Here is a 25,315-nt window from a genome sequence, read left to right on the forward strand (position 1 = left end):
GCCCAAGTGGCCTCATAAATACGATTTGTTGAGGCCCTGCGTGCAGCCTGGATGGTGGCAATGACGCGGACTGGGACGTTAGCAGCAGTTAAGCAGAGCTGCTCAGCCGCCAGGCGGTTAGGCGAAGCCACGTGGGATCTGGATGACGGAGAGCCCCCTGGGTGAGGATCAGTTTGGAGGCTGGTATTCACCAAGGATTGGTGACTGATAGGGACATTAGGTCCACCAGCCATGGCTGCCGCGGCCAGTGTGGCGCGAGAAGGATGAGTTCCACTTTCTCCTCTAGCATTTTCCGTATGACCCTGGGAAGTAGTGGAAGAGGGAGGAAAGCATAGAGTAGACCGGGAGGCCAAGGGCTGCGCAGGGCATTCGTGGCTTCTGCCCCTGGGTCCGGATAATGGGAAAAGTATCGAGGGACTCGGAAGTTGACTGCCGAGGCAAACAGATCTACTGCTGGAGTTCCGAAACTGTCCGCAATCTCCTGAAAGAGGGATGGAGTGATGCTCCACTCCCCCTGGTCTACCCAGTGGCGGCTGAGGGTGTCCGCTTGGGTGTTCATTATGCCAGAGATGTGGTCTGCTTTGATGGAGCTGAGATGGACCTCGGCCCATTGACCCAGCCGAAGAGCTTCCGTCAGAAGAAGCTGCGAGCAGGAGCCGCCCATCCGGTTGAGGTGGGCCTTTGTTGTCATGTTGTCCGTAAGGACCAAAATGTCCTTGCCCTCCACCAGATCTTTGAAGTGAAGAAGAGCCAGATGAACGGCTCTCAGCTCCAGGAAGTTGATGTTGAGCCTTCGTTCTTGGGTGGACCACTGACCCTGAGCCAAGTATTGCTGTAGGTGGGCTCCCCACCCGGAAAGACTGGTGTCGGTAGTGAGCAAGAGGCGAGATGGTTTCCTGAAGCAGCTCCCCTGAGAGACGGAGGTCGACGTCCACCACTGCAGCGATGAGGTGACCAGGCGTGTCAACCGCAAGCGGACCAGAGATGTGGCTTGGCCGGCTCGCTGGTGCGGGAGGAGGAACCACTGAAGCTCCCTGCTATGTAAGTGAGACTGGGGAACAATGCCGAACGTGGACACCATCTTGCCTAAAAGGCAGGATACTTTGAGAACGGAGACCGAATTCAAAGAGATACATTGGGTCGCCAGGGTCCTAAGACTGTCCTGATGATCAGGAGTGAGGGATACCAAGGAGGACCTAGTATTGATGGCCACCCCCAAGTGTAGGATGTGGGTGGCCAGGGAGAGGTGACTCTTGGCCCAATTTATCAAGAACCCATGACTTTGCAAGAGAGATAGGACAGTAGACAAGTCCCTGTGGGCAGCCGGAAGTAAGGATGAAAGAACTAAAATATCATCTAAATAAAATTGGAGGCGGATGGGAAAGGAACGAATATGTCCGACCAGAGAGGCCATAACCTTCGTAAACACCCTGGGGACCGAGGAGAGACCTGGTCGAAGGGGAATGCTGATAGCGGAATTGGTAGGATCCACTATCTGAGGAACGAAAGGACTGGAAACGAGGATAGGCAGAATAGCGAGCATCCGACCGTCTAGAGGCAGAGGGAAGAATCTTGCGTCTGTCTCTCGTTTTTACAAGGAGAGGTTCTAGAGGGGGACCAAACAGGCTGCCAGTGGAGTATGGCACAGATGCCAGCTGCCATTTACTTCTCATATCCGCGTTCCAATTCCTGAGCCACAGAAGGCGACACGAAGTCACAGAAGACCCAAGTGCCTTAGCGGCGAATCTAGTCATGTTCAGGGTTGCGTCGGCTGAGTACTCCAGAGCCGCTGAGATTTTATTGAGGTCCTGATGAGACCTAGTATCAGAAGGGGGAAGACGCTCCTGGAGTTGTCTGAGCCAGAGAAGAGCCGCCCTATTGAAAAACGAGGCCGAAGTAGAGGCCTTGATGGACCAGGCCGCTGCATGATGCCCCTTGAGGAGCGTCCTCTCAGCACATCTGTCCTCTGAACGCAGGGCATCCTCTGGTGGTCCCGTAGGGTGCAGCGCATTGGAAAGAGCCACAATGGGTGGATCTACAGATGGTGGCTGTAAAAGGTCGGATAGACCAGGAGCAGAGTTGTAGAGCCGTTTATCCAGGCCGTTAGGGCTGGGCTCAGCCCCTGGAAGAGCCCATTGTCGATGAAGAATGTCCAAGAATAACTTTGGCACTGGTATAGTCTCCGGGTCAATCGTTGGCTCCACAAACATGGCTGTTGCCGGATCGTGGGAGCCAGTAGCGGTCAAAACGGATGGCACCTGACCCAAGCGGGTGGTCGAGATGGTTTTGTGGAGCAAGGAACGGAAAGTTTGCGGGTGAAAGAGGCCAATAAAAGGGGGCTGGTCAGGGACCAGGCCTTCATCATCCGAGAGGGCGGACTCTCGGATGTCCTCCACCTCCGATATGGACGCCTGGTCAGCCGAATCGGGCGAGGCTGCCAGCTCTTGGTCAGACATGGAGGAGGAGGAGGAGGAGGAGGAGGAGGAGGAGGAGGAACCTGTGCAGCCGGAGGGACATCTCGTGGTGCCTCAGCAGTTGGCAAAGCTTGAAAGAAGGGCTCAGTCCCGGGGGGAGGAGCAGAACCTCTGAAGCGGGATGATCAGGAGACAGCTCCCGGAAAAGATGGCCATCATCCATAGGGATAGGTGACTGAGTCACTGAAGGAGCCCTCGAACAAGAGTGCCCAGAATCTGGCTCCGCCTGCAACTGGGCTTTATGAAAGGCCTTCTCAAGAGCCTTGTGCCTGCATTGATCCTCCTTAGAGGAGGAAGCTAGGGAGGCAGGAGGGGGGCGGTCTTCTTATTCCTGGCCTTCTTAGGTAAAGGAGGATGGCCAGAGGTACCCTCAATTGGGTCGCTGGGATGGCGCCGCCGTCCTCAGCTGATAGAGCCGTCCTTGGCTTTGGACCGCATGGCGTCTGCCATTTTGGAGAGGTCCGGGACTTCTAAAATGACCGCCTGCTATAAACGATGGAAATAAACTCACAGCAAGGTCTTCTGACGAAAAAAGGGGCGCCGGATTGCCTCTCCTGTAGATCGCTAGCCATCCGGCTATTAGCGCGATCTCCGTGGTCGGCGAGATGGAGCTCGAGCCGAATCAGGCTGCTACGCAATGGCCGTTAAAACGCAGCGTCAGCTCCCTCCGATGACGTGGGGAGCTTTTAGATGGCAAAATGCCTGGTCGCTGGTATCTGTCAGCCGACAGAAGACAAGCTGAAAATCAGCTAGCGACGAAGAAGGTAACAGCAGGAGAAATCTTCACTGAAGAACACCAGGGAGTGAAAAACTACAGTCAGGCTGGGAAGACACATCCGTCCAACATAGACCGAGTCGAAACACTGGGCCAAGAGGGCGGAGCTATTCTAATTTAGCAGACTCGGTCCTATGCTACGTAGAGGAGTCTTTCCCTAGCCTGACTGCCGTTTCCCTCCTCTCGGAGAATAACATACTTCAGAAATCACTTCATTTATACTGGAAGCCCTCATTAAAATTATATAAAAGATTTGATAAACTATATGTACAAGTTCAGTAAGTCTCAAACTGCTTGGCCATTTCACATGGTAGAAACCATGAGGAATCAGACTAGGATTAATTTTCACAAACTTTTGCTATCTCATTTAGAAGAATTAAGCTCAAAAACTCTATAGATATAGCAGATTCTTCTATTCTCAACATGCTAGAATGCCTGGAAGAGACATGCTATATCTGGAAAGGCGGAATATGGCAAAGCAAGAAAAAATTCAGTCAAATATTTATGGGAAAATGTTCCAGAAGGTTAATAAATGTGCTATTAATCGATACTAAAAGATAATTATCTCCCAAGCTAAGGGAGCTGCAACCTAATTTATCTACTAGTGTCACAAACTAACCTGACAGCATGAATATAAATTCCAAATTAGCAGAAACAGGGACTAAATGGTACCTAAATACATAAGTGACAATTAAGCTATTGATAATGCAAAATCAAGAATTACACAGCTAAAGGTAGTAAATTGCTAAATTTTACAAAGTGTATTCTGAGACACGATTGCATATCTATTATCAACAAGTTTTGAATGGCAGATGAACCTCTGAAAATGTAGAACAGTAAAATTACACTAGCAAAAGTAAAATGTAATTTTCATCATGAATATGCATTGACTTTGTATTTTAAAATTAAGCTTCTTATTCATATCTTTACTCCTTCTTAGAAGTACTATTTCCTTCAATGAAAACTATACACTTGTCAGCAGTTCAGTTCCTAACATCCAATCAAATGTTTTCTGGTGGTACCTCAGACAACAGTTTTTCAAACTGTTCACAAGATTTGTTTTGATTTATACATGAACATTCATTGCAACATTTTATTCTGTATTATATGTGCACAGCTCTATATTTTACAAGGCAAATCATATTTCTTATTTAGGAGTAAACATTATTGTGATGCAGAAAACAATACATTTTGAAGTAATAAAATAAACATCTGTAATTAAGGAGAAATCCATAGCCCTACTCTTTGATAAGACTCAGTTGGGTAGGTGGGCAGGAAGGAAGGGATAAAGGAGACAATGTCAGCTCCACCATGTCATTCTATGTATGAATGCCTGGCATGGCCCACTACTTGATCACTTACCCTCAACCTTTGACTGCAAGCCCTGTCCTTAAGGCTCTAGGACAGTGATAGCTAACCTTTTTGCCATCGTGTGCCAGGAGGGGAGGGCCAGGGGAAGTTCGCGCATGCAAGTGCCCACACCCATAATTCTATGCGCCCTGCCCTGTGCATGCACATGCGCGCGTGCACACACACCCACACACACACACCCGCTCCTGGCACACGATGACCCGGTAGGCCCGTTTTTCTTTCTCACCTGGCTCCAGATCCTCTCCATGCATCTGGAGAGGGTGAAAGGAGGATAACTACAGTCCACTACTACAAAAAATAAAGCAGGATATAGACAGATGGAAGAAGTTAAAACTGTCTTTTACAGGTAAGATCTCAGCAATTAAAATGAATATTCTCCCCAAGATTATATTTTTACTTCAAACTATTCCAGTGAACATTGATAAAAAATATTTCCTAGATCTGGAAAAGAAGGTGCGAGAATTTTTGTGGGAAGGGAAGAAGGCAAGGATTGCATATAAAACACTGCAAGGGAAAAGAAGCATGGGTGGCTTCGGATTACCCGATTGGGAAGCATATCAGAAGGCGGCTAAATTAGTATGGATCAAAGAATAGGTGAGGTGAGAAAGAAAAACGGGCCTTCCCCACCCACCCCAGGCCCTCGGGAGGCAGGAAACAGTCTATTTCCCTACTTCTGGTGGGTCCAGAAGGCCTGAAAATCAGTTGGCTGGCACGCGCATGCGCGCCAGAGCTGAGCTGGCGTGCCCACTGATATGGCTACACATGCCACAGGTTCGCCATCACGGATCTAGGACCAAATTACATTTCATTTTAAAACATTTTAGCCATAATTTTATGGACATCAAGCCCAATAAAAAATGGAAAGAGACTGAAATAAGAACTATTCCGGTAATGTTATGATTAAAATTAAAAGAAAACACTTCAAGCAAAATGTCTCAGCCTAAAAAAGATAGTTGTTGATACTATTTTTCTCTTCCTCTTTTTCCACAGCATGTCATATGGCATTCACTTTATTCATATTATCCAAGTCTCAACAATTCTGGGTTGCACCTAACTTATTCTCCAAATTGCATTCCTCAGCACTAATGGCTTTTTCCACATTTTAATAGCAGTCTTTCTTCAACAATGTGAATCATCTTAAGAACGTTTGAAGGAATCAACAGCCTCTTTTTATTGTGAATTGTGAATTATGAGTTTGTATAGAGAAAATTAAGACAGATCAATTTAAAAAGCTCCTACATTCTCCTTCTGTCTCCCTCCCTCCCTCCCTCCCCCCCTCTCTCTCTTCTCTCTCACACACACACAGGGGGGGTGGGGGTGGATATAGAGATAGAGATTTTTTTTCTTCCACAGCTTTAGGGGAGCAGATGCAAAAGTCATCCAATTTAGATGCAGCAGACTCTGTGGTCTCATATCTATAACTGTTTAACTAAGCATGAACACAAACACACACACAATCTATTTTATTACAAAGCATTAAAAACTTTAAAATGCCCCAGGCAAATCTGAATGGATAAAATATGGATTCAAATTCACTTAAACAGCTTTTGTTAATATGTAAAAAGGAAAAATATTTTAAAATGTTAATTTATTTTAGAATAAGAAGCAAGTTAAAACTTACTGCTAAAAAAGATAACAACCTCTATTTGGGAAGAAGGGAATTAAGCCAATGTATATACCTACATTAATCTTTTGTTATTCAGATCTGCACTGAAACACCTCTTTAATTTTATACCTTTAAAGTAACATGTGAAACCATGTTAATCAACAAAAGGTTTAGTATACATGTCTGAGCCAAGATGCCTTTATTATTTGATAAAATAAGAGGGGCAACTGGATAAAACTGGATAAATGAATTGGACATTACCTTATCATTAGCTATGTGAATACAATAGTATCTTGACTGTTAAAAAGTGTCCTAAAATATGTAAGTTTTAAATATTCCACATAAAAGGTTGCCCAAACCACAAAAGCTCCCAGTGTAAGTTCCTCCTTACCTCCACTGAAGTGGACTGCTGTGGCAGGGACTACCAGGGTTGCTTTGAGGTTGTGGATTGAGGTAAAATACTAGAGGAGAGGTTGCAAGGGCACAATCAGCACTAAGTGGAATTTTAAGATGTTGCAGACCTGGAGCAGATGTAGGGGAGAACATATGTTGATGGACATCGCTTCCTCGGCAGTGGGAGAGGAAAGGAGAGGAGATTCTGATAAAGTACCACAACAGAAAGAGTCAATTTCTAAATCATCTCACATCTGTAATCTTTTCAGAAAACAAAATCATGTTCCTGACAATAATGTATCCACTCCAAACCAGATTTATCTCTATCTTCAAAATCCCCTAAGGTTTAAGATCTTATTAGACACTGTACACAAGAAGTACTGAAGCTATACATGAAGACTATTACTTGTCGATTAGTCCATATGTTTCTTAAAACTTGATCACATGAAAGCATGAGCTGTTAAAATTGGTTTCAATACTGAGTTGGAATTTACAGACTGCTAAAAGAGTCCTCTATATTCTCCTCACATTTAATGATAAATCTACTTGCATTCAATGACATTTTAAAGTGCCTGTCTCCATAGACTTTATTCTCTATATTTAAGTCTTCAGTGGAATGTCTTTTGTTGGTCCCGTGACCAATTCAGTTTTCTCCATAACTGGGTCCATAGTTTGCAACAAATTGCCAGTAGAAATGAACCAAATCTCATTTTTACTATAACTACATGTGGAGATATTTTTTAAATGTTGCTGATCATGATGATAGAATTTGAGTTACACTTTTGTTGTACCATGTAAATTGCCTAGAACTGTCAAAGGAATGGGTGCCATTTTCTTTTTTCTAAGCAAATAAATAATTAATAAACCACAGGCAATTTTCTCGTAGATGGCAAAAACAACATTTGCAAAGGACCATTCTTAATGTTTGGCCAATTGTAAACAAAAGTGTTGATTTTCACTTATTTCTAAAAGGTGATGTATATAGAGAGAGACAAACTTTATCTGAAGAATCTGAATTGGGAAAAATGCAGATAAAGTTTATTTAGTCTTGATACTGCTGTATCAATTTCTTTTACTATACTAAATACTTTATTTGAATCATTTGCCATATGATTGATTGTAAGAGTTAAAACATATAAAACCTAAGAGTCAACATTTATTCAGTTTATGCAAATGAACACAAAAAATCCAAATACACTGCCTCATTTTATAAAATATTAGGTTAAACACTGGTTATTTTTTACTACTTCTACATTACTCCTCCATTAATTATAAAGATTAACAAAAAATATGAATATTTATTTCAAGAGGTGAAAGCATTCTTTTAGGGGAAATATCTTGTATTAATTATAGTATATAAACTGTACTATTTTTCCTACTAAAAACATGAGAACGTGTTTTAAACACTAATTCAGGAACAAATATTCCAATAAGATTAGTTAATATGGAAATCTATTTTCCAAAACGAGCCTTACTGAATGCGTAGAGATGGAGCTCCAATTCGCTCTCTTCTTCGTTTCATCATTTCACTGTGTGACACACTAAATTTTGTTCAACAACCAGAGATCTTAGAGCCAATTAAATCCAATACTTAGCTTGCAGCAAAGGCCCAATATCAGTCACATATTCTATGCAGTGAACTTCTGTTCATAACTATCAGATGCTGTCCAAAAGCTTTCAAAGAAATTTTCTGAAACTTGTTTATAACCTCCCGAAACAGCTAAATCATAGACAACCAGTATGAAATACTAGGACCGTGAAGCCTGAAATAAGGACTGGACTTTTTTATCACACAGCCATCCTACAGTATACTTCTACCACCAATCACATTGCAGCTCAACAAATCACTGACAAATGTTTGTTCACTTCAGCAAGCCACAAGGAAAACAGAAACCAAGAGGGAGAAATGGCACATGAGCAAAAACGTTTGGCAGAAGTCTTGCATACCAACATGAAAACTCACACTGTAAAAGTAGTACTCGGGCACTGCTCTGAGCCAGATTTCCAACAAAGCTATGAGCAGCTGCTCTTCATGTTTGGAGATAATTTTTGATATCTCTTTGTGGATATTAATCAGGGAACAATGTCACACCTTTTTCTGGATTATTCTCTTATATTAATATACAATTCAAACCTATATTATTAAACTATTTTATTAGACTTCCAGGAGATGGAAAAAGTGTTCTGACAGTTATGATTCCTAAAATGAATCTAGGAATGAACGGGTAAAAAAAAAGGGTTCAAATGTTATTGATTTTTTTTGAGGAGATGATCACAGAATCCTTTTGAAGAAGAATCTATTTCCTCCTTTATCAGTCATTCTTCCTGACTGGCAAGTAACAGTCCTAGCTGCTGACTCAAATCAACATAAAGTCCTTGACTTACAGTTGCAATTGCAATTGGGGCTGGAATTTTAATTGTAAGTTGTGATGGTCATAAGTCAAAGCTCCCTCATGACTAGACCTGATTTTACAACTGTTTTTATGGTGGTTGTTAAGCAAATCACATGGTTGTAAGGCAAAATCCATTCTACTGAATGGGCACTTTTTGCTGGAAACTGGTAAAAAAAAAATCACAAATCGCAGTCATGTGACTGTGGGATATTGCAATTAATTGCAAATGTAAGTCAGTTGCCAAGCAACTGAAAATGTGGTCATGGGACCGTGGGAGGAGGCATTGTGGCATTTTACATCAGCTGGAAGTGCTTTATACTTTTCAAGACTGTTGAAATGCCAAACTGTTGTTAAACAACTGGTCATAAGTAATTGTAATTATATACATGCCATTGCTAATCAGTGTCCACAAATCCACCATCTGGAGAAATTTATATAAATCAATCAACCATTATAGCACATATTTATATGCCTCTGATAAATTAGAATATCTTGAGCATGTACCATGATTAGTTCATTTTTTATTTTTTTATTTATTATATCCCATATTTTTTATTTTTATAACTAACTCAAGGAAGTCAACTCCTTCCTAGCTAAATTCTTCAATTATTTATTGATAGAGTGTCTATTATCATAACAAAGTAAGAATTGCTCAATAGTAAATGTTCTAAAATGCAATTTATTTTTTCTGCCATTAAAACTCTGCTAAGAACAATATCAATCACACTCTTCAATTATGCACTTTTTTTGCTATTCTCTCTTCATCCACATAATTAAATCTATCTTCCAGTATCCACACAGACAACTGCATTTGCAGCTTCAAATAAATGATAGTCCCTTTATTTTCAATATAACCAAGTCACAGAGAAGTCCATAAGCAGGATGAGAAGGCAACAAATTAATCTTGCTGACATGATGTCTCTCAGTTTGCAGATTACTTAGCTAATAATTATTCATTTCTTTTTAAATAATTTTAATTTCTTTAATTTAATTTTTTTTAAAAAAACCTCTTTAAATAAGTTTTGTTTTTGTTTTGTTTTTTAAAAAAGCTCAGTTTCATTTTTTTTCCCTAAATATTAAAGCCACAAATAAAGAACCCCATAGAAATTTTCTATTTCTGAAAATATTTATTAGATCTATAGCTGGACTTCCTCTCATAATATAAATTAGTCTGGAAATAACATTCATTTTGAGAATGTTCACCTTAACCCAAAGGGTAAAATTTAGTGCCATCTATCAAAAATTTAGAAACTTCACTATTTTATTTTATTATATGTTACTAATTGAATTATATTTTATGATATAGACATACCTAGATACTTTATGGATTCAGGATCAATTCGCATTTTATATTCCTTAAATAGGTTATCAGATTTTCACCTATGGGCATCAGTTCTGATTTGGACTAGTTAATACAGTAATGCCATTTTGCTAAAGGCATCCATCTTTTGCATCAATAGTGAGATAGCAGTGTGACATTTAGAAATAAACAAAATAATGTAATTGCAAATAAAACCAATCTGTGTTTAACTAAATTATGTACTGCCTCGTAGATCTTCATAGGAGTGGATTGCCTATGAATGTAACTTTGTATGGACAAATATAATAAAATATGGGACTCATTTATATAAAATACAATAGGTTTAAAATGATAGTTATATAAATGTTTTAGAAATGCATATATATTTGAATAATAGTTGCATTGAATAACAGTAGAATTGCATTAGAATTGTAACTACTGTTAAATAATTTTTATACTTTTTGCTGTATTGCACTTCACTTTTTTTTTAAAAAAAAGGTGCCCTTTTAATGTTTTTCTTTGAAAATGTTTATAGTTTGAAAAATCACAAATAGTTAAGTGCATTTTTTCAGTTTCATGCAAAAAATCTATAAGGGTTTTCCAATCAGCCATAAACACAGACAATACATTATGTTTTCTCTAATCAAAGAAGTACATTTAGCCATCTCTGCAAGTTCCATTATCATCACTAATCATTCCTCCTTGGTGGGTAGTTACAAATCTTTCCTTCTTTGTGCATCTCACTGTAATTATTATGTACAAAAGCATAACTTTTGTTCAAAAATATCTTTCAATATGTCCAATATTAAAATATTTTGCTTCATTCTGTATTAGTAAGTCAAATTTAAATGTTCTTTAATTGTAATATTTTTGTTCCTTCACGTTCCCTCCTGAAAGTCTCATCTCATCTTAGGTGCAAAAAAAAAAAAAAAAGGGGGGCTTACCAGTACTTAGGAAATACCTACCCCAATGATGGCTAATCTTTTTGCCGTCGCGTGCCAAAAGGGGGAGAGCGGGGAGTGTGCGCGTGTGCCCATACCCATAATTTAATGTGCCCCACCTCCCCACGCATGCACATGCAACCCCCCCGCTTTTTACATGCGTTGGCATGGTGAGTCTGGTAGGCCTGTTTTTCCCTCTCCCCAGGCTCGAGAGGCTTTCTAGGAGCCTGGGGAGGGCAAAAATGGGCCTTCCTCACACCCTGGAGGCCCTCCAGAGGCTTGAAACGGCCCATTTGCCGACTTCCGAAAATCAGATGCGAGCGCTGGAGCTGAGCTAGGGCAACACTCACGTGTCCACCGATATGGCTCCGCGTGCCACCTGTGGCATGCGTGCCATAGGTTCGCCATCATGGACCTACCCTAATCATACCAAAACTGAGTTGAAAAAAATAGTTTTTCATGGCAATATGACAGTAAAACTAGATCATACAAGTCCTGTAAAATGAATAAAAATTTGCTTCCCCCAGAAGTATGGTAAAGAATTGTCCTACAGATAGGACACAATTTTTTTAAAGGCTGAACTGGATAGGAAATTGACTAGCTATCTGTGATGTATCAATTCTATTCATTTTTAAAGTACTTTTTGGAGTATAAGATGCACTTTTCCCCCCCTAAAAGAGGGTGGAAATGTTGGTGCATCTTATGCACAAAATACAGCCATTTTTGGCCTCCCAAAGCCCCACCCCACGTGTCCATTTTTGCGAAAAACACAGGGAGGGGGGATGGCACAGAGGCTTCGAAAGGCCTGCAGAGTGCTCCTGGGTGCTAGGGAGGGCAAAAAAAGTCAATTTTTGCAGAAAAATGGGTGAAAAACGAGCCCATTTTTCGCAAAAACGGGGCATGCAGAGGCTTGGGGAGGCCTGCAGAATGCTCCTGGGGGCTGAGGAGGGGAAAAACTTTTTTTTCTTGTTTACCTCTTTGAAATCTTGGTATGTCTTATACACCGGTGCATCTTATAGTCCAAAAAATACGGTACTTGTTCGTTAATGTTAGTTTGCATATATTTAAACAGCTTTGTACCCCGTGGACTTAATCTTTCCTATGGTTCAAATTTTTCTAGGTCAACAGAATCACGACCACCACCCCAATGAAACAAAATCATATACAATTAGAACATGTGAATATCAAAAGGATCTATATATGTGTTTTATCAATTACAGAAAAGCTTTTGACTATGTAGAACACAATATGCTATGGGCTTCTTTGGGTGATCTTGTCTCCCAACTCACCTGATCAGACTTTATTAGATCACTGAGCAGGATTCAACAGTGAGAACACTCTATGGCCGTGATGGCGAACTTATGAAAACACGTGCCACAGTTGGCACACAGAGCCATATCTGTGGGCACGCGAGCATTGCCCTAGCTCAGTATGCACATGCCAGCCAGCTGATTTTTCAGCCTTCCGGGCCCACCGGAAGTTGGGAAACGGGCCATTTCTGGCCTCCGGAGGGCCTCCGGGGGGCTGGGGAAGGCCGTTTTCACCCTCCCCAGGCTCCTAGAAAGGCTCTGGAGTCTGGGGAGAGCGAAAAATAGGCCTACCGGGCCCACCGTGCCATCACGTGCCAAAAGCAGGGGGAATGCAGGGGGATCACACATGCATGCACGGGACGGCGGGGTGCATAGAATTATGGGTGTGGGCACACGTGCGCATGACCCTCCCCACACCCGCCCACTTTTGCCACACGATTGCAAAAAGATTAGCCATAACTTCTGTCAACACAGAAGTTCTTTGACAACACAGATTGGTTCAGAATCATTAAGGCAGTTAGACGGGGATATGGGGGGGGGTCGAGCTTGTTCGGACTGTGTTTTTACCATCAGTACTGTGAGTGGGAGGGGTAGATATGGCGGGAGCAGGGGGCCATATCATGTTAAGGGAGCACGCACCTGCTGTCTCCAAGCGGTAGGGTGCTCCGGCCCCCAAGGCTCCACCCGTTTGCCAGGTTGCACAGATCCTCACGGCCCGGGCCTTCATCTGATGTTGTGCAACGCCAGGTCCGTAGTAAATAAAGCCCCCCTCATCTGTGATCTTGTTCAGGAGGGGGGAGCGGACCTGGCGGGTATTACGGAGACCTGGTTGGGCCCGGAGGGAGGGGTCCCTCTGGTAGAAATGTGCCCACCAGGCTTCCACGCATTCCATCAGCCGAGGTCACAAGGGAGGGGCGGGGGAGTAGCGGTTATTATTAGAGAAGGCCTTAGGCCCAGGGAGACCACTGTACCTCAGACAGCTGGTTGTGAGTCCCTCCTTGTGAAGTGGGGCCATGGGGTTCAGATGGGCTTGCTGATCACGTACCTGGCTCCCTGCCGCGTGGCAGCAACCCTGCCTGAGCTACTCAACGTTATCGCTGCGGTGGCGGTTGATACCCCCAGACTTATGGTCATGGGGGATTTCAACCTGCCGTCCGTGGGTGAGACGTCTGAGGTGGCTCGGGAGTTCATGGCTTCCATGACGGCCATGGATCTGACCCAACTAATTCATGGCCCTACGCACACTGGGGGAAACACACTGGACTTGCTTTTTGTCTCTGGACAGTGGTTGAGTGATCTTGAGATAGGGGATGTAGTCATCGAGCCCTTGTCATGGTCGGATCACTCTCTCCTTCGCCTTGACCTTCGTACCGCGGCACCCCGCTGCAGGGAGGCGGAACCGATAAGACGGTACTGCCCCAGGCGCCTGATGGAACCCGATAGGTTCCAGACGGAGCTTGGGCCAATTCCTGAGGTTCTGGCTCACGCCTCGACTGGAGACCTAGTGGCCGCCTGGGATAGGGCGGCCGCTGGGGCCCTGGATCGAGTCGTGCCTTTGCGGCCTCTGACCCGGCGCGGATCTCGCCTGGCTCCTTGGTTTACCGAGGAGCTGAGGGAGATGAAGCGCCAGAAAAGACGCCTAGAGAGTAGTTGGAGAGCTAGTCTTTCTGAATCGGACCGGACACTGGTTAGATCCCATATTAGGACTTACCTAGTGGCGATAAAAGCAGCAAAATGTACGCATTTTGCTGCTCTTATTGCGTCATCAGATAATCGCCCAGCCGCCCTGTTTAGGGTGACCCGCTCCCTGCTCCACCAGGAAGCGCGGGAGGACCCCTTGGAGGGAAGAGCCGAGGACTTTGTTCAGTATCTGTATGACAAAATCACTCAGATTCGGGAAGGTCTGGACTCTGACTGGGTAGATCCAGCGAGAGTGATGGAGGCAGGTCTTGAGACTGTTATCTGGGATGAGTTTGATCCTGTGACCCCAGATGACGTGGACAGGATTCTGGGTAGATTGAACGCGACCACATGTTTGTTGGACCCGTGTCCCTCCTGGTTAGTGCTGGCTTCCCGGGAGGTGACGCGAGGCTGGCTCCAGGGGATTATAAATGCTTCATTGGGTGAGGGTGTCTTCCCCGCCGCCCTTAAGGAGGTGGTGGTGAGGCCCCTCCTCAAGAAGCCTTCCCTGGACCTGGCAATATTGGCTAATTATCGTCCAGTCTCCAACATTCGTTTTGTGGCGAAGGTTGTTGAGAGTGTGGTTGCGGGACAGCTTCCCCAGTACCTGGATGAAGCGTCGTATCTGGATCCGTTCCAGTCGGGTTTCAGGCCTGGATACAGCACGGAAACGGCATTGGTCGCGTTGGTTGATGATCTCTGGAGGGCTCGGGACAGGGGATGCTCCTCTGTCCTGGTCCTGTTAGATCTCTCAGCGGCTTTTGATACCATCGACCATGGTATCATGCTGCACCGGTTGGAAGAGTTGGGGGTGGGAGGCACCGTACTAAGGTGGTTCTCCTCCTTTCTCTCCGACCGGTCGCAGTCTGTGTTGACAGGGGGGCAGAGGTCGACCCCGAGGCCCCTCATATGTGGGGTGCCGCAGGGATCGGTCCTCTCGCCCCTTCTGTTCAACATTTATGTAAAGCCGCTGGGCGAGATAATCCGTGGTTTTGGGGTGAAGTACCATCAGTACGCGGATGACACCCAGCTGTACATCTCCACCCTGGACCACCCCAACGATGCCCTTGAAGTGATGTCCCAGTGCCTGGAGGCCATACGGATCTGGATGGGGAGGAACAGGCTCAGGCTCAACCCATCCAAGACCGAGTGGCTGTGGTTTCCGACGTCCTGATATAGTCAGCTAGTGCCATCGCTGACTATTGGGGGCGAATCATTGGCCCCCACGGATAGGGCCCGCAACCTGGGTGTCCTCCTGGATTCACGGCTGTCGTTAGAAGAGCATGTGACGGCCGTGTCCGGGAGGATTTTTCATCAGGTTCGCCTGATCCGCCAGTTGCGTCCCTATCTAGATCGGGACTCCCTACACACAGTCACTCATGCCCTCGTTACTTCTCGTCTGGACTACTGCAACGCTCTCTACATGGGGCTCCCCTTGAGGTGCACTCGGAGGCTCCAACTGGCGCAGAGTGCGGCCGCGCGGGTGGTGATGGGAGCGACATGGAGTTCCCATGTGACACCTCTCCTGCGCGAGCTGCACTGGCTCCCGGTGGTCTTCCGAGTGCGCTTCAAGGTTTTGGTTATCACCTTTAAAGCGCTCCATGGCTTAGGACCTGGTTATTTACGGGACCACCTGCTACCACCAATAGCCTCCCACCGGCCAGTACGCTCCCATAGAGAGGGGCTCCTCCGGGTGCCGTCGGCCAAACAATGTCGGCTGTCGGCCCCTAGGGGGAGAGCCTTCTCTGTGGGGGCACCTACGATTTGGAACAAGCTCCCCCCGGAGATACGTAGGATCCCGGATCTGCGCACCTTCCGCCGCGCGCTTAAGACTTTTCTATTTTATCAAGCTGGCCTGGCCTAAATCTTCCCCCTTTTTAAATGTGGAAATTTTAAATTTTTAAATTTTAAATTCATCTTATTTATAGGGGTATGGGTAAGGCGTTTTAAATTGGGGAGCCATTTTAGATTTAATTCTGTTTTAAACGTATTTTAATTTTTTATATTGTATGTTTTTAATTTTGGCTGTTCACCGCCCCGAGTCCTTCGGGAGAGGGGGCGGTATAAAAATCTAATAAATAAATAAATAAAATAAATATATTTTGGCACTGTTTCTGTTCAATCAGTATGCTGAAGTGATTATGTGGAAATTAGATTTGGAACTGCCTGATGTTGGAGTGAAGATTGGGGGAAGAACCATAAATAATTTGATGTACACAAATGATACAACACTACTGATTGAAAATAAGGAAGAGCTGGAAAAATGATCTGGAAAATCAAGGACAAAAGTGAAAAAGCAGGATTGTGTCTTAGCATCAGGAAAGCAAACGTAACTGTTAGGTTCAGCTTGCAGCTTACTCCTAACTTGTTGGTCAGGCAATATATCTGTTTCTTTAAGAAACAACTGAGCCACGTAATCAGGGTTTGCTGAACCCTGTAATTAGGCTACAGTGCATAAATAAGCAGCACAGAGAAGCGTTCCTTCTTCCTGCTTCTTCCGGATTGATACCTGATTGTATCCTATTGCTTACTGCATCTGTTATATGGTACTGAATACCAAGAGTTACTAAAGTCTGTTTGCTTTGGTAAGGGAAGATACTTACTGGACTGATATTACTGTTTATGACCTTGGACTGTTTTATTTACACCGAGACTGCTTGTTATCTATAAAGTATTTTTCTCACACGAGCTGGACGTTTATCTCCTTCCCTGTGTGTTTCTGCTCTGCTCGTTGCACAAGCAACAACTACTTTTTACACACACCCTAACAGTAACGACAACAGCTGAAATAGACATGACATTTTTAAAATAAACAAGAAGGAAACTGAATTATTTTTGAGAATTTATCTTCCTTGGATCAAAAATTGTTCATTATGGCAGTTCTACTGCTGAAATCAAATGCAGAATAACTGCAGGCCATACTGCAATGATTAACATGAATAAGATCTGAAAAAGCAGAGCTATTGATACGGTATAAATATAAAAAGCAGAGGCTAGTTAGAGCAAGTCTTCCCTGTAATTATTATGGGGGTGAGAGTTGGACACTAAGAAAGTCTGATCAAAAATTGACACATTTGTACTATGGTGCTGATATGGTGTAAATTACTGTGTATACCATGGACAGCCAGAGCAATCAAAAGAGAGGTGATGATTTGTATAAAACCAGAAACATTCTTAGAAGCCAATTATCACAAGACTATGTCTGATTTACTTTGATCATATCATGCGTGCAAATTGGAGAAATCAGTGATGCTAGGAATGGTTAGTGGAACAAGAAGAAGGGGCAAGCAAGGAGCTGGTCTGATAACAATAAAAACTGATACAAAGATGAATATCCAACAACTGAAAGAAGTTGTGCTTGACAGGGTAGTTTGGAGACCACTTGCCTATAGTCGCCAAAAATTGAAGACGTTTGAACTGTTGAAACAACAACATTTAGAAAAGTTGAGAGAGAAAGAATGAAAATCAGCATTTGTTTGTTTGTTTAACAGGCTACCCCCAATCTATCATAATTCTGGGTGACTTTCAACATAAAACAATAAAAGCTCCAAAGTATATAACCTAGAAAACAAAGTTGAGAGAAACAATGTCAATGTAATCAAAACACCATATAGGGAGTCCATTTTACCCCAAGGGTCAGAGAACAGCCAGGCCTCTGAGGGATTATTTAAATAAGGTCAAGTCATACAACTATCAGGAAGAAGGTGATTTAGAGGCCTATCAACAATGCACCCATTTCTCAGTAAGTAAAACCAAGGCTTCGCACCAAGGAAACAATCTGTCACAGAGAAAATAAAAGAGATTAAGAGCAAAGCAATTAATCTGAAAGACATTAGCTTCAACTAAATTTGAAAATCATCGCTTTTGCTAAGGGAAAAAGATAGAACTGAAGACAAGGAATAAAACAGAAGATGGAAACAACACAGAACCGCAAAACAAATTAATAAAAAACCTCATGCAGGAAGATATAATAGCAGCAAACTGTATCCAAATGAACAATTTCTTGGCTGTACAATTTAGGAAGACTTGCAGGAAACATGGTTTCTTATATTTCTTTCATTTATTCACCTAGAAAGCTATTTTTCCATTTACAATCCACTTACCATTTTGAAAGCACTAATGTTAAAAAAAGAATGTTAAGTAACCATAACTAATATGCAGCATGAACTAAGAATAGTTTCTGAATATTTTTTTCCCTGTTAAATATATATATTTTATCACAATCCCAATGAGATTTTTGAAAAAAAAAAAAAAAAGTGATGAAGCACTTTCACATTTGAACATAAATGAGTATTTAAAATTATATCCCTGAGCATGCGGATGTCTCATGAGTTTAAACTTCAATTACTGAAACATTTAGGCAAAACTTCCAGATAGGAAAATAGATGGAAATATGACTATGAGCTTCTATGCCTATTTCGTTCTCCTCTAAGTTGCAACTGTTTGCCTTTTACTAGCACAATGAATATTTCTGCCATTTTGCTTTATATGAATCTGATGTCTTTTCTCTTGTCAGCTTGGAATTTTCAGACTAAACCAGTATCCATCAGGGGAAAACTGACAGTCACTACAATTACCTATGTATACTCACTTCTGAACCACCTTCTGTTTACTTAAAATACACCTAACAACCAGTTTGCATTATGTAATTCGGGGGGGGGAGGGGATATAGTACATATCAATGCAAGAGGTAACTTGATATTTGTATAATATTTGTATAATATTTGTCTAACTCTTCAGATAGCAAATTTCTTACCAGAAGGGGCGTTGGTCCTACCTGAGACGCACCTTCTCGTTGGGTGGAGACAGCAGCCAGGATGGGGTGTGCTCATCTGTTATGCTGATAGACTGAGCCAGTCAAAGTTGCCAAGTCCCACCCTTGTTGCTGGGCAAACCCAGCTTTTGGCGAAGGCAAGAAGAGAGGCTTGGCGTGTGGGACACTAAGTAAAGAAGCCGAGGCGAACTTGTCCAATTTATAGTGTTGAATAAATGGAGAAGGCGAAGTCCACGTAGCCGCCCTGCAGATTTCCAGCAAGGATGCCTGGGCGGCCCAGGCCGCCAATGTTGCCGCGCTATGGGTAGAATGCGCTGTCAGACGAGGAGGCCTCGGAAGTGAGCGAAGTTCATAGGCCTTGGCTATTGTTTGGCGAATCCAACGACCGATGGTAGAGGCCGACACCTTATTGCCCAAGGAACATGGCAAGAAAGACACAAAGAGTGATTCTGTTTTGCGGATAGTCGCTGTTCGCTTAATGTAAATCCGCAGAGCCCGATGGACATCCAGCGAGTGCCACCGTCGTTCGAGGCGGTGAGATGGGTGAGGGCAAAAATTAGGCAGAACCAGTTCCTGCATGCGGTGGAAGGAGGTATTAACCTTTGGCACAAAGGTGGGGTCCAGACGGAGTACCACACGGTCCATGTGGAATATACAGAGATCCTCCCGGATGGAGAGGGCGGCCACCTCTGAGATGCAGCGAGCTGAGGTAATCACTACCAGGAATGCAACTTTGCATGTTAAAAGCCGAAGGCTCACTGTCCGTAAAGGTTCGAACGGGGACGCCGTGAGCGAATTAAGAACGATTGAGAGATCCCAAGTTGGGTATCTATGCAGAACTGGAGGGCAGAGATTCGTAGCACCTCGAAGGAAATGATGAATTAACGGATGCTGAGTCAGAGAGGACAACGATCCGAGGATAAGTATCGACGAGATCGCTGCCACCTGCCTTCGCAGAGTGTTGGGCGAAAGGCCGCTAGCCAGACCCTCCTGCAGGAAGACTAGTATGTTGAGAATCGATGCCTGAAGAGGTTGAACCCCAGTACGATCACACCAGGCACAAAAGGCCCGCCAGGTGGCCAAGTAAATCCAGTTCACTGAAGGTCTCCTCGAAGCTTGAATGGTGTTGATTACATCTGCGGGTACATTGACGTCTGAGAACGACTGCCGCTCAACCGCCAAGCGGTCAGACGGAGCCACTGCAAGTCCGGATGCCTCACGGCCCCTTGTGTCAATGCGTCCTCCGGTTGGGGCAACTGCCACGGTTGGCATGTTGAGAGAGACACAAGGTCGGCAAACCAAGGTCTGCGAGGCGAATATGGGGCCACAAGTATGATCTCCGCCTGCTCCATCAATAACCTGCGAATCACCCGGGAGACCAGGGAGACCGGAGGAAACGCATAGAGGAGGCCTGGAGGCCACGGGGAGCGGAGAGTGTCCACAGCCTCCGCATGAGGCGATGGGTACCGCGAGAGGAAGCGTGGCAGCTGAGTATTGCCCTCTGTGGCAAAAAGGTCTATCACTGGAGTCCCGAAACGTGCCACGATCAGTTGGAAGATGTGCGGGTGAAGATGCCATTCCGCATGGTCCAGACGCTGCCGGCTTAGCCAGTCCGCCTGTAAATTGGTGGCACCGGAAATGTGTTCCGCCCACAACGAGGCAAGATGGATCTCCGACCAGACTCCCAGTCGTAATGCTTCCGCCATCAGGGACAGAGATCGCGTGCCCCCTTGGCGACTGACATGGACCTTCGCTGTAATATTGTCCGTGAGGACCAGGACGTGCGAATTGGCTACAATGTGACAGAAGGCTCGTAGGGCCAGGTAGACAACCTGTAGTTCTAGCCAGTTGATCGGATGACAGGATTCAACGTTGGTCCAGGTGCCCTGTGCGATCTGACCCAGACAATGGGCCCCCCAGCCCTGGAGACTGGCGTCCGTTGTCACCACCACTCTCTGCGGGTCAAAGAAAAAACAACCCCGGGATAAAGCTGGAGACCGCCACCAAGCTAAGGACCTGAGCACCTTCCTAGGGATAGGAATGGAAGATCGGGAGGTGCCCCTGCCAGCCTTCTGCCAGGGTAAAAGGAACCACTGAAGTTCCCTCGAGTGGAGCTGGGCCCATGGGACGATAGAGATGGCGGATATCATCTTCCCTAGGAGTTGGGACAGGACGAGGGGAGAGACAGACCTGGTCCATGTTACCTTAGCTACCAGTGATCGCAAACTATCCTGTCGCTCACGCGATAGGTAGACCCTCCCCGCCACCGAATCTATCAGGGTCCCTAGGGACCAAGCGAGTTGAGGGAGTTAAATGGCTCTTTTCTACATTAATGGAAAAGCCATGGGCAGCCAGAGTACGGAGGGTAAGTTGCAGGTCAGAGAAAGCCTGCTGATGGTTAGATGACAAAATCAGGATATCGTCTAAGTAGCATTGTAGACGAACAGATTTAGCCCTAAGGAAAGCTGCCAAGGCAGCCAGGACCTTGGTAAAGGTACGGGGGGCAGACGAAAGGCCAAAGGGCAAGGCCCGATACTGGTAATGGTGGCCTCCGTAACAGAATCTAAGGAACCTCCTATGGGAGGGGAGAATAGGGATATGGAGATAGGCCTCGGTGAGGTCTATAGAAGAGAGGAGATCGCCCCTCCTAACACCGTCGAGAATAGATTTAAGAGACTGCATTTTAAATTTACGGTATGCGACATACCAATTAAGACGTTTGAGGTCCAGAATGGGTCTCCACCCCCCCCCCCCGAAGACTTTGGTACAAGAAAAACATGGGAATAAAATCCCGTGCCCTGTTCAATCTCGGGCACGGGTTGGATAGCCCTGATTGAAAGGAGATGCTGAACCGCCGAATCCATAAGGGATCTCTTCTCGATGTCATGGGAAAGCGGACAGCGCACAAAGAATCTCGGAGGAGGGGAAAGGAATTCAATGGCCAACCCAGATCTTAAGATGGCCAGGACCCATTTATCGGAGGTGGACTCCTCCCAAACAGGGGTGAAAAGGGCCAATCTGCCCCCTATGGGAGGATCTGGGATGGAGTTAGCAACGGCGTCTGGAGAAACGACCTCCTCCCCCTCGAAAGGGCTGTTTGGGGCCGAATGTCCTACCTCTGGGAGCTCTGTCCTGAGCACCCCGCTGTCTGGGCTGAAAATTCCCATGAGGTCTGGAAGATGAAGACGCAAAACTAGCACCCTCATATGACCGAAGCTGGGACCGGGACGGGTAAGGTTGGAACCTAGGCTCCCCCCTGCGGAAAACAACCGGAAGAACCTTTCTCTTATCCTTCGTTTCAATGAGGAAGGAATCTAGAGAATCCCCAAACAATTTGGAGCCGCCAAAGGGAACCGAAGCCAGTCGCCACTTATGTCTGGCATCCGCTTGCCAATGGCGGAGCCAGACCAACCGACGGGCAGTAACGGAAGAGGCAAGAGATTTAGCCGCAAAGCGAGCGGCATTGAGGGTGGCATCCGCTGAGAATTGTGTGGCAGCTATGTTCTTGTTCAGTTCCTGCTGGACGCGGACATCCTCCGTAGTCAAGGTCTCCTGGAGATGGCGAAGCCAGAGGAGGGTAGTACGGTTAAAAAAGGAGGCCGTTGACGCCGACCGAATAGCCCAAGCGGCGCCCTGGTGCGCCCGTTGTAAAACCTGGTCTGCCCGGCGTTCTTCAGGACGGAGGCCTTCATCTGGAACTCCCGGAACAGCAGCCTGGGGTAAGAGAGCAGTCACAGGCGCGTCGACCGATGGAACCTGGAGAAGGGAATCCAGATCTGACGCCACAGTGAAGTTTCGCCGGTCCGTTGAGGTAGGAGCCGGAGCCAGGTGAAGACCACTGCTTCCGAATCACGACGAGGAACAGAGGTGGAGTAGGTATAGTGTCCACCGGTCGCGACAGTTCAGCAAACAGAGGGTTGAGAATCCCCTTGGCCACGGTTGAAGTAGCCGGTGATGGTTTAGGGATGTCCAACTGGGCAGTAGCAATTGCCTTGTGCAGAAGGGATTTGAACAAGGCTTGAGGAAATAAACCCGTAAAAGCGGGTTGATCCAGGGGAAGATCCTCATCTTCTGACAAATCCATATCCGGACACACCTCGCCGGCCACTGAGGAGGAACGGCTCGCAACAGAGGATACAGGAGAGTCCGGAGCCTCGATCGAGAGGACGTCATCCGGATGCACATCCACCCTAGAAAGAGCCACCGCAGACCGAATGGAATCCGCCCTGTCGGTGGAAAGAAAGTGAGAGGCCAACGATTGCTTTACCGCTGTCGTAATCATTTGTTGTATTTGGTCAGGAGATGGAAATTCGCGTTGCTGAGTCCCGTCAGATCTCTGGTCAGGTGGATGAGGTTGAGCCACCGATTCAGGGGCGGTCTGCCCTGAAGGAGACAACGAAGGGGACTCAGATGAAGGTAGCGGTGCAGGGACAGCCTCCGAACTCCACAGATTTTCCGGTTGAATGACCACCGGGCAATCTTGCAAAGAGACTTGGTCTGGTTGCGCTCCTGTGTCCGATGTGGTAACCCCCCGGGAGGAAACAATGGCTACCTCCCTGGTGGAGGTCTGGTGAGCGCTTGCTTTAGCGCAGATTTTTTTGAGGACCTTGTCCCGACGAGCTTCCGCACGGGAGGTCGTAAGGTGGGAAGAGGATTTATGATGCGAGCGAGGAGCGTCAGAATTAACAGATTGAGAAGGGAGGACCGCGGAGTGGTCCTTTTTGGGGTGCGAGTCCCCCTTAGCATGGGGGCTCTCAGAGCGACCAGCCTTCCGGCCATGTTTCGTTTTATGTAAAGCCTTGGGCATCTTAATTCAATTAATATGTCAGGCCAAATAATGAAGCAACGCCCTTTTTAGGAGACGTGGCCAAAGATGCAAAAACCGGAGGGGTCAGGTATAAATGTGTCAGAAAGCACAGGCCAAGACCTGGAGGCCCGACAACTGAAATATCTTGAGGCAAAGGGCACAGACAAGGGGCCCCAACCAATGGGAGCGCAAAAACTCCACTGAGTGAAGGAACGCCCAGGCCTTCACCAACGAGGATTGAGAGTCCACCAGGCACTTTGGTGAGTGCGTCGGGACGGGAGTGCAAAGCTCCACTAAGAATAGCTCACCCCGCTGGAGATCGTGCAATGCTGTCAATGGGGGCGCGAGACCCCTCCGAAATGTTCCAAATGCAGTGATTGGGCAATCCCACTGACTCGTTGGTGCGGCAGAGAAAGGGCGCGCAACGCAGCCACGGCAAACCAAAAAGCCTCTGCAGTTGAATTTCGCGCCGAAACTGACAGCGGGCTACGTAGAAACACCTCCCCAAGCGCCGATCGAATGGAGGCTCCGGTGCTCAAGACGGCCCTGTCGGGGGTGCAAAGCTCCACTCGCAGGCTCCGATCCGCTGAGAAACTTTTAAAGGCGGAAAGGGGAACGGCGCGATGTAATAGTCAAGGGGAGACAGCCGTTAGTAAAAGCCCTCAAAATGGCCATCAGAGGCAAATGCAGGGGGCGCGAAGCTCCGCAAATGACAAATCGGCCAAAAAGCCGAAGTAAGGCTCGAAGCCTCTCCCACGGGGGCGCGAAGCTCCACAAACCGCAAAAAAACACAGCGTTTTACTAGCAAAGAAATAAACTTAAGTAAAAAGAAAAAAAGGTTCCCCAGCTAACCAGGCAAGCCAGTTACTGGGGCTTCAAAGTCTCACAGTTTAAATCAAAGTCCAAGAGCAGTCCAGATAACAGTCCAAAGTCAAACCAGTAATATCAATCAGAAACAGAATTCAAATAAGAGGAAGGTAAGTATAGGTAGAAATTGCTAGAGGAACAGTCCCACACGCCTGTCTACGCTGACAGACTGAGCCAAAAGCTGGGTTTGCCCAGCAACAAGGGCGGGACTTGGCAACTTTGACTGGCTCAGTCTATCAGCATAACAGATGAGTACACCCCATCCTGGCTGCTGTCTCCACCCACAATGGAGAATTTACAGTATGTCAAACCTCTAGTTTCATATCATGTTCCAATCTTTGTATCCAAATCATATAATATATCCATTACCATCCCAGCCAGTGGTGAAGTCCAAATTTTTTTACTACTGGTTTTGTGGGCGTGGCTTGGTGGGCATGGTGTGGCGTGGCTTGGTGGGCATGGCAGGGGAAATATACTGCAAAATCCCCATTCCCTCCCCACTCCTGGGGGAAGGATATTGCAAAATCTTCATTCCCTCCACACTCTGGGGCCAGCCAGAGGTGCTCTTTGCTGGTTCTCCAAACTACTCAAAATTTCCACTACCGATTCTCCAAACTGCTCAAA

At 45.8% G+C, this 25,315-nt stretch overlaps 1 protein-coding gene across 5 annotated transcripts in view; it reads right to left on the bottom strand.

Annotated features, from left to right (window-relative positions):
- The window catches only part of MAST2 (microtubule associated serine/threonine kinase 2), a 175,652-nt gene that overhangs the window by 76,512 nt on the left and 73,825 nt on the right, over positions 1-25,315 (bottom strand). Inside the window, exons 1-2 of one of the 5 annotated variants that reach the window (XM_070941375.1) lie at positions 8,095-8,197; positions 6,618-6,824 (exon numbers count right to left, since the gene is read on the bottom strand). The exons of the other annotated variants lie outside the window; for them this stretch is intronic. Of the exons in view, the coding sequence (XP_070797476.1) occupies positions 6,618-6,824; positions 8,095-8,144 (257 nt within the window). The 5' untranslated portion in view covers positions 8,145-8,197. Of the gene's footprint in view, positions 1-6,617; positions 6,825-8,094; positions 8,198-25,315 lie in introns of those variants that run through there. 5 annotated transcript variants of the gene reach the window in all.

The sequence above is a fragment of the Pituophis catenifer genome, unplaced genomic scaffold, assembly GCF_029215685.1.
Source record: "Pituophis catenifer annectens isolate HBS135680 unplaced genomic scaffold, rPitCat1.0.hap2 SCAF_3, whole genome shotgun sequence".
Lineage (NCBI taxonomy): Eukaryota > Metazoa > Chordata > Lepidosauria > Squamata > Colubridae > Pituophis > Pituophis catenifer.